The sequence below is a fragment of the Brachycentrus maculatus genome, unplaced genomic scaffold (genome assembly GCF_059751285.1).
Source record: "Brachycentrus maculatus isolate JH-2025_06_01 unplaced genomic scaffold, ASM5975128v1 h1tg000067l, whole genome shotgun sequence".
In the NCBI taxonomy this organism is placed as follows: domain Eukaryota; kingdom Metazoa; phylum Arthropoda; class Insecta; order Trichoptera; family Brachycentridae; genus Brachycentrus; species Brachycentrus maculatus.
The window spans coordinates 595,913-605,583 of record NW_028280821.1 but is presented as its reverse complement, the minus strand read 5'-3'; the positions used below and the strand labels follow the sequence as shown (position 1 = coordinate 605,583).

At 29.7% G+C, this 9,671-nt stretch overlaps 1 protein-coding gene across 1 annotated transcript; it reads right to left on the bottom strand.

Moving 5' to 3' along the window:
• Positions 1 to 3,130: 3,130 nt before the first annotated feature.
• Positions 3,131 to 8,758, bottom strand: LOC148311327 (lipoprotein lipase-like). The gene is made up of 2 exons (XM_088256794.1): positions 8,505 to 8,758; positions 3,131 to 4,127 (listed from the first exon to the last, which is right to left on the bottom strand). Exons 1-2 carry the CDS (start codon positions 8,635 to 8,637, stop codon positions 3,193 to 3,195), a joined length of 1,068 nt encoding a protein of 355 aa, XP_088112920.1. The 5' UTR covers positions 8,638 to 8,758; the 3' UTR covers positions 3,131 to 3,192.
• Between the last annotated feature and the right edge of the window lie 913 nt (positions 8,759 to 9,671).

Genomic DNA, 9,671 nt, shown 5'->3' with positions numbered 1-9,671 from the left:
CTTTAATATACACACCTTTCATATTTAGAAATTTATTGAAAAAATACTTATGACTTTATGATAAAACAAATAGTTGAAGCACAAACAATTTATTGACATAATATTTGTTAAAACAAATTCGACATTGTAGCTTGTTACGGTTAGTTTCATCAACGCTAAGCGAAAATATATTACAGATAAAAGTTTGGTTGTATGTGAAAATGTATCAAACCCTCGGGTGACGCTTTCCATGAATAAACTGTTGAGTTTTTAATATGACTGTACATTGTGAATAATACATTGGCGGTGAATATGGGAGTGCTAGATATTTGTCAAACCCATAGTAGATCCCGATGGGAGCTTTCAGAACTTTCAAATTTTTGCCTCATCTATTTTTTTTCATGTGTTATGAATTCATTGAGCTTTCCAACTATGATGGTAAATATGAAATATTTTGCTTTGCATAGTAAATTACTGAGAACTGTTTCGAGTATCTGTTTATTTAAATATAACGTGATGGTTCCCCAATAATGCCAGTAATATTAATTAGATAAATAGAAAAAATTGACGTTACCTTTATTTTATTTTTAAATGTTATATAAAATGAGAAATAATAATCAAAGGAGTCACTAGACAAAGAAATTTATGGATAATATAGTTCGAGTTGTAGTATCGAGTTGCATAAATATAAAAAGTAAAGAGGAATATTTCGAAGCGCAAAAGTATATGTAATTAGTATTTAAAGTATATTTAATTGTAGTATTTTCAAAGATCCTTTATATTAAAATAAATTAATACTCATATCTAATACTTTTAACAAATACTTTGTCATCTTCAGAATGTTTATAAATATATACATTCTGAAGACGACAAAGTATTTGTAAACAGCAGCAATAGGTTTTAATTTGTAATGTTTATAATTTTTCAGTTTTTGTTGTTGCTGGTATTTCAATTATTAGAATTTGTATAGTTTAATGTTCTCAAAGTCTAGCTTCATGACGTTTTGACGTATGTGAGTGTGTCATTTTAATTTGTATATTTTGACAACGATTAATGTTGTTGAGTAAAAAGTAACAAAAATATACAAACAACATGGGTGTATTTTTAACAGACGAAACAAGAACATAATTAAATTAACGTCGAACATATTTCTCTTGCAGGGCTGACATTCCCAATATTATTTCAGTCAACATTAACTTCTATATGTCCATTTCAGTTTTACTGAAAGGGACAGGAGAAATGAGACTGTTACACCATATAATCCAGGTCACCTGTTTTGGAGATTTGGATTAAGGGATTATTTAAATAGGGTTGCTGTGACGGATTCAAATTTAATAAAAATGGCATTCAATTTCACTTATGTATATGTATGTATTAAAATATTAATTGAAATTGTATCCAATATTATATATTATTTTATTTTTTATATAAAAGATGTAAAATACAAAAAATAGTCATTGGTAATTACAAATTATACTGTAACAAAATAAAATGAATTTTATAAATTGATTCGGCAGTTAATTTGTGGTAAAATTGATCTATTTTAAATTAAAGTTTTACTTAGTAAATACAACTATTTCTAAAAATCTGTTATTACAATAAAAAAATGATGAAAAACGAAGTAAAACTTAACAATTGTTAGTTTCATTAATCATCGTAACCTTGTGGTGATATAAATTTGTTTTAAATGTCATTAAAATTAAAATTTATTGTCATGCTTGTTTCGATACATCAAAATCATTATCAAATTTCGATGCTTGATGATGAAATGAAATGCATCAAAATACAATGATCTATTGTGATTATCATTTATAAAATGATATTTAAAATAATAATCACAATAGATTTTAAGAGTTGCAATATTCATCAAGTTTAATTTACGTTAAGAAAAAAAGACCAAACTTATGATAGTGACGTGGTATTGATTTAAAAACTAAAAATATTTAATTATGTATATATTCATAGCCATTACGTCAAACTTTTTTGTTCTTGTCCAACACATTGATTTGACAATTGCGGATCATCGTTCCCTCAGTGCTTTTATGACAAGCTAAAAAAGTTTGTGCATAAAATACTTGGGTAAATATTTTAGAAAGTAGATCCCTGCAGACATTTGTTAAACTTCTTATGCCTCCATATAAGCGGGCCATAATACCCAATTTAGGGACATCTTAAATAATAATTTGAAAATTATTTGTGTAATATTTCAAAAGTAATTTAAATTTTATCAGAATTAAAAATCTTGTGAATCGGAGATAGGTTCGTTTAATTTTATGGTCTCATTATAAAATTTTTAAATAAATTTTCCTCTTGGAATATTCTCTATTCACCTGTCGTAGTTTCCCCGCACAAAAGCAACATTTATTATATCCAAAGCTTTCAGTAAGCAGACAGTTTTTCATGCTTTTCTATTTCAAAGTCGGGACTTATGCAGTGAATATTTATGATTTTCGAACCAGTAAAAGTTTCAGTCTGACAATAACCTCGTGTAAGCGCGCCACGCCAGTAGAAACGTACATATACCGAGTGGCCCATATTAAAACTGGGGCCAATATTAAATTCCTAAAATGATTTCCCTCTATTGTTCCTCCGTATGGGGCGGGAAGCGCTACATCCCAGGGGTTGTAAAACGGGGTGTTTGCACATGTTAGAGATACGTCGGCATCGGCACTTCTAAACCCGTGGTTCGCACACCATCGTTATTATGTACTGTTAAACCAAATCGTTCTAATCTCCATAAACAGGGACCATTTTGATAACAGCCAGCTATTAACTTAAGGATCGAATAACAAATTAATTAATGCGCGATACGGCGTTAACGATCTACTTGATATTCGAACGGTTTCATGGTAACCCTGAAAAGTAAATGTAACGTACAGGTGGAACACCTTCGTTATGTTAACGTAATCATTAAATGGTATTTAAAATATCAAAGCTATTTTACGTGGTGTATTTATGGTCTCCTGCGGAATATTGAAATTGTCTAAATTAAAATCATTCGTGACAATTTTTATAAATTGTTTTGAATATTATAAATTGTATTTTTCACAAATATTAGAAAAAGTAACTTTTAAATAATTAAATATTTTAAAATATAAAAAAAACAATCAATTCGAATATATTTATAAATAATATAGAAAAAAAAAACAAATGAATTAAACATACGTTTATTAATAAAACAAAATACTTACCTAATAGGAATAAATCAAATACTCATGTTAAGTTAAAAATGATGTCAAAAAAGCTAGGCTTTGGTTTTGAACCGCTTACACCTAAAGAATAAGGCTCTTCACCGGCTGTCCTAATGAAAAACTTTCCTGGCACTGAACGGGAGGAATTAAATCCCATGTAATTGGTTTTGTTATCATCACACAAGTTCTTAAGGAAATTATCCCACGAATCACATCTTCTAGCTAAAAACGGCTTCTTGCTCTGCAAAGATTCAACGTAAAGTAGCGCAGCTCTCATGTGACTACAGTTAGGGCCCATGCAGCCAGGTTGATTGGGTCCACCTCCGTTTACGAAGAAATCAGCATGACCGACTTTCTCCAAAATACCTTGGATTCCCTTATTTACATGGATAACATCTACAAAGCCAGCGTCGTCTTCTGTAAGTCTTTCCGAACTTTCAGCGTATGTGAAACAGGGTCCTGCAGGATCGAGTCCCGTGATTCTTTTAATGACGCTTCCCGTTTTTCTCCTGAAATACTTGCCAGCCCACCCGGCGATCTGCGCTCCTAGAGAATTCCCGATTAGATGGATGTTTTTGGCGTCGAGTCCCAGGGGTTGTAGTTGAGTTAGGAAGAGGGCCAGTCTCCGCCCGATGAGCTGACTCATGTACGCCGCCTTGACGTATTGGCCCGAAGTTATAGCGCTACAGTCGAGCAGCATGACGTTGTACTTTCCCTTTTCTTGATAGGCCTTGGCTATGGCGGCAGGGATGGGAGATTCCGCGTGGTCGTTGAAGCCGTGAATTGTAATTACGGTTTTGTCACGGCGTGCGAAGGCGCCGGTTCGATTTATTTGCTCCAATGCATCGTCTATTGGATAAATCTTCAAACCCGATGGACCGTACCATAGAATTGACAGTTTTTTTGTCTCGTCGTAAAGGCTGCGGTCGCTACTGTACGTCTTCATTATTGTTCGACCTGAAAAATAAACAAATATTTAATATTATCGACAGTAAATTGTTAGCAAAAGAAAATAAAAAAAATTAATTAAAAAAATCGTTCAATAAATCCAATAATATTTTTTCGGCCAATTGCCGGTAATATTTTAGAGAGTTGTGATTTTCTACCAAAAACCTTAACAAAATGAGTTTTTAATATTATGCAATTAGAAATCTTTAGTAATATAAACGATTTCTTATTGCAATCAAGGCGTTCAAAAGTTATGTTTTATTAACGTTCACTGCATTAACAGCATAAGGAATGGACGGATATATTACTATTTTCTCATTATGTTTTTAGTTTTGAATTATTTTTCACATTTATTTACTTTTAAGTGTCAAATAATATTATTTTAAAATTATTTTTACAACTTTGATTCTAAATATATTTTTCTATAATTTAATGTGTATATACAATCTATAAGTATCACAGATAAAGAAACAATTGCTATTTATGAAATTAATATGGTTATATTCAATAAAAACGGTTATCGATTATATTAAATATTACAGAAAAGTCAAATAACGCAATCCTCCCATATCACTCAGCTTCGATCTGTCGTTGTCGCATCAATTTCAGCAATTTATAGCGAAGGTATCATATGCGTTTGACATTTTCAAAAAAACAAAATGATATTTTTATACCACATAGAGGTTTACCTCAATGGGATAATTCATAAGGATTAAAAAAAAAAGTTTAACACATGTTACAAATTTGTATGAATGACTTAAAAAAAAGTTTTTTTTTATGTTGTTTTTTTTAACGGATGAAAACAAAAGATAATGAAAAATTATATATTTCATCCAAATTTACACTTGTTTCCTGTGAAAATAAATAAGACATGCGTTTACATCGATTTTCAGCACATGGGATAAAAAGAATGATGATGGTTTAAATTTTAAAATGGTAGAAAATGCCTAGCATATATTTTTTTCGTATGTAATTTTTGTAACAATATCAAATTTTAACTCAATTCATGTAAATAGAAAAAGTTTTATATTGAAGAAATGATTTTATATTGATGACATCTATTTATTATTTATGGATTTAGAATAAACCTGTTGGAATAACATGATTTTAACATGATAATAAAGCAGTTGTGCAAAACCATTTTGACTTTTTTCATGTAAACACGACTAGCTTCCAAAACTACAAAAGACCTCAAACAAATTGTGTTTACAATAATAATCTCAAAAGTAGTATTGTAAAAGCATTTTTTATACGTTTGATGTCATGGTAACGTGAAAGAACGTAACATATAAAATTATTAATATTTTTTTATGTATTATATAAAATATTTAACGTGATTCGCAATACTAATTTAGGTGACATAATATATAAAAATATGAAATATTGATGCTGTTGAACTTTAACTTAATACGATATTTAAAAAAAAGCGATTTAGCGTGACTTCTTCATAACATGTCAATGGAAACACATATTATATATGTTAAAGTGTGCAAATTGCTGGTATTGAATTTTGAATGCTTTATGCATTATTGGGTAATATTAATATATGTAGGCAAAACAGACATACTGCCGACCTCAAACTTGAAACGTTTGTCTCGCTACCAGTTATTCCACTGAATTAGAACATAATGGAAAGTTGATACATTTGGTTTTATGGTACTCTTAGGCTGCCATTTGCTATAAACGCAGTACCAATGATTCTTACATAACGTTTGCGCAGAAACAAAGGACATTATTGTAATATAGAGTACAATAATATTCAGTTACAAACATACATTTACATAAAGTACTTAATGAATTGTAATATAACACTTAATGATATTCGCGTGGTAAAATTAAATTGTTATAACGCATCTAAGGATATAAAAGGCTACAAGAGTCAGTTTGGACTTATTAAAATAGACATTACTCTTCGGTGCGTCACCAAAAATAAATAAAAAAACGTTAATTTTTTTAACAGGCCAGGGTCAAAAATTACGAGAATTTTTTTCTCAACAAGTATTTTTTGTGAACACGTATTCAGACGTACTCAAAATCTTGTGAAAAAAAGTTGAATTATTAAATGTTTAATTAATTTAGTATTTAAAAGAATCAAGTCAATAAAAATATTACGTATTGATTACTTTTATCCACCTCCGTAGCGTAATAATTCGCACACCTGGCTACCATGCTGGTGGTTCCGGGTTCGATTCTCAGGGGGGTGAAAATAAATATAAAGTGTTATTTTTACTCTTATGTATTTTATTTATTTGTTTTTATTTGATATAACCCTTGACTCCTACTCGAAATACAGAATTCATATATTATACAATCAAATAAACATTGAATCAATTTTATCTAGCGACCTATCCATTCTTGGGTGCGGATAAGGTTAGGCATATTTAAGAATAAACTAAAATAATAATTGTAAAGCAATAAATTAATTTATCAAACATTTTTTATTTCTGTTGATTTACATATAACAAAGTATGCAATCTAAAATAAGTATGTTGGTTTTAGGTTAAATTTTTAATAATTTTTATGATCAAATAATAATTTAACTTACAACAATATGCGAGCTAGTAATTCCATAAATGGTTATGGGCATTGCATATATCCAATAAATCGCTTACAAGGTCGATGCATGAAAATGCACTTCGATTGGGCATATTACACTGTACAGATTGGTAAGCGATATTAAAGCATTACTTCATTTATTATATTTTTAATGTCAACATGTAATGAAAAAGTAATAAGTAATAAAAATATATTTTAAACATTATTTATACGTAAATTCAAATTACTTTCACTTCCATATATAATGTTTACCTATTTCTAGAAATTATTGGGATTTATTAGTGAAAAATAATTTTTTTTTAAATTTTCAGGCAACATATACTGTCCCTATATTATCAAAGTAAATGTTTTTTATATATATGTATATATATATATATATATATATATATACATATATATATATATATATATATATATATATATATATATATATATATATATATATATATATATATATATATATATATATATATATATATATATATATATATATATATATTGCTATAAAAATACGATAACAATCCCTTAAAAATATTTACCAATGCCTACCGACAATTCATCATAAATCTAAGAGGATGAACGTCGTTAAGTCAATTGATGTGTTATCGGTGTTTACACAAGAAGCGAAAGAAATATCAAATAAAATAAATATTACTGTGATACCGTGCTCACGGAAACGATGATTGATTGAAAACATATTTAGTTTTTTCGATAAATAGAGCTTTATTACCTGCGTACAAACGAATTAGTTTTTACTTAAATAAAAAAATACGTAAATAAATTATTATAGACAGACATATATTTAATTGAAAAAACGAAAGAAGATAGCAAACAGAAAATTTTGAGTGGTCTATCATGATTTTCGTATTTTTTATATACTGCATATAGATCAAATATAAAAGATAATTCACGTTATGTACAATGTAGTTATCACTTTGACTAGTTACAGATGCTGAGTAGTTTCTATGTTCACCATTAAAACATGTCACGTGTACAAATGAAGGTTAATCAAAACACACACAAGTGTCGGTTACAAAGCCGTGCAAAACAAATTGCATTCATTGACCCGTTTTTACAGAATATTGAAATGTTGTATAAAATAAATCGGTGCGAGCATGTTATATTATAATTACACTCGTAATGTTGGATTTTTATTGTCTGCGAAAAAATGTTAAATACTAAGTAAGACTAACTAAGAAATTGGTTAAAAAATATGAAACTTCCCTTCACACAATAACTTATTCTTATGAATATTATTATATTTCTGAAAGTAATCTTATTTAACATGAGATATTGGATCGAAAAATACTTTTAAAAATGGTTTTGTGAAAAAAAGACATGAAAAAATGGTTATGTCCAATTAATTAATATTAAAAAGTATCCAATTAAAAAACAAAATACTCAAATCTCAGAATTTATCGGTACAAAACTAAACATTAGAATGAAATATATTCTAAAGTTGATGAATTTTTATTTTCGTACATATCTCAATGATATATTATTAAACATACACATACTTATATATGTAATTGCAAATTGCAATAATGTTGCCTAACTGAGTTTTCCCGTTTGGAGGGCACATTTTAAAATACTAATTTATAAAAAAATATGAAAATGCAAATGTTATTATGATATTTTTAGTATAACATATAATCAAATTACTTTTAAAAAATCGATTCTGCTGCACAAATACAAGAATCGCACTTTAGTGAAATATTAACCTACTTTTACAATATTGATTGACACATACGTCACTAGTTTGCATGCACATTGTTAGCGTTCTGTATTTTTTCCGCAAAGTTATTTAACATAATTGTAAATAACACTTACAGGCGTTCGAGAGCGCTATAAACAAGTTTTCCGCGATGGTGGTATCCCTGTGTTCGCGGGCCGCGGCAGTGCTACCAACAACTGTCAAAACTGCGATTAGCGCGGGAAACCAAAATGGCAGTGCTTGTGTCATGGCCGACCGCCACGCGACGGAGAGAGAGTTGGTATTAATAACTTTTGCAAACTGGGACTCGCGGCGAACGGTGGTAGAGTTGGAAGATAACTGAACTCGAAGACGTCTGTCTGAAGTTGAAGACTGTGCCTATCGCTACGGACGCAATACACTTATCTATCTGCAGACAATGGCTGGAGTAATGTAGCGTGAAAACGCCGCTCGTATCTGCAGCCTTCCGCGGATTCAAATACGAATTCTATTAAATAATCGCTCGACTAAGAGAAACCACTTCAGTATTATGAATGTTATGTAAAGAGATTTAAAATGTCATTTTTCTTTATAATTCATTTTTCCTTTCATTTACGTAGACGAGAAAAATGTATTTTAATGCGTATTATTTGCTTTGACTAATTTCAGTGCACCGTTCACTTTGTCCCCACCATTGACTTCAATTCATTTTTACTTATTTATTTTTTTACAAAAATGTTAGTAATATTAGTATATAACCACTCACCGAGATTTTTATGTCTACCGGTTTCGGTACCCGTCTCTTCGTCAGGACAATTACTACCACAGCATGCAAACAATACTACCCTTCACTACCATAGCACTATTTACACATTTAAAACTACACAAAATGTTTAACACATGTGATTTTTGGTCGACTCGAAGACCAACATGCACTAATGGTTGCAGGACAAACATGCGTTAAGAGCCGAGGTCAAACATGCACTAGGGTTAAAAATTATTATTGAACCAGCTTATATACTCGTTGGTTGAAACGAGTGAGCGGGGTTTGAATATTGGATATTGACGAATCCTGCTTAACCGACGCTGACGTTGAATCAAATAATGGACTATAAGTAAAATTTGTTTGGTTGTTAATTAAAGGAATATTGTTTTTATGTGCCTTCCGAATATCAAAAATCTCCCATATTATTTAGTTTTTACCCTTTATTATTGGTGTTTAATATTTTTACTCCCTATCAAAGGGGTATGAAGGTGTATTTCTTCGTGTGCGAAACTGCCAATAATGAATTTACATATGTTAA

Coding starts and splice junctions, on each gene's coding strand:
- LOC148311327 (XM_088256794.1), bottom strand. CDS start 8,637: ATGACACAAGCACTGCCATTTTGGTTTCCCGCGCTAATCGCAGTTTTG. Junction 4,128..8,504: donor TATAGCGCTCTCGAACGCCT/GTAAGTGTTATT, acceptor TTTATTTTTCAG/GTCGAACAATAATGAAGACG.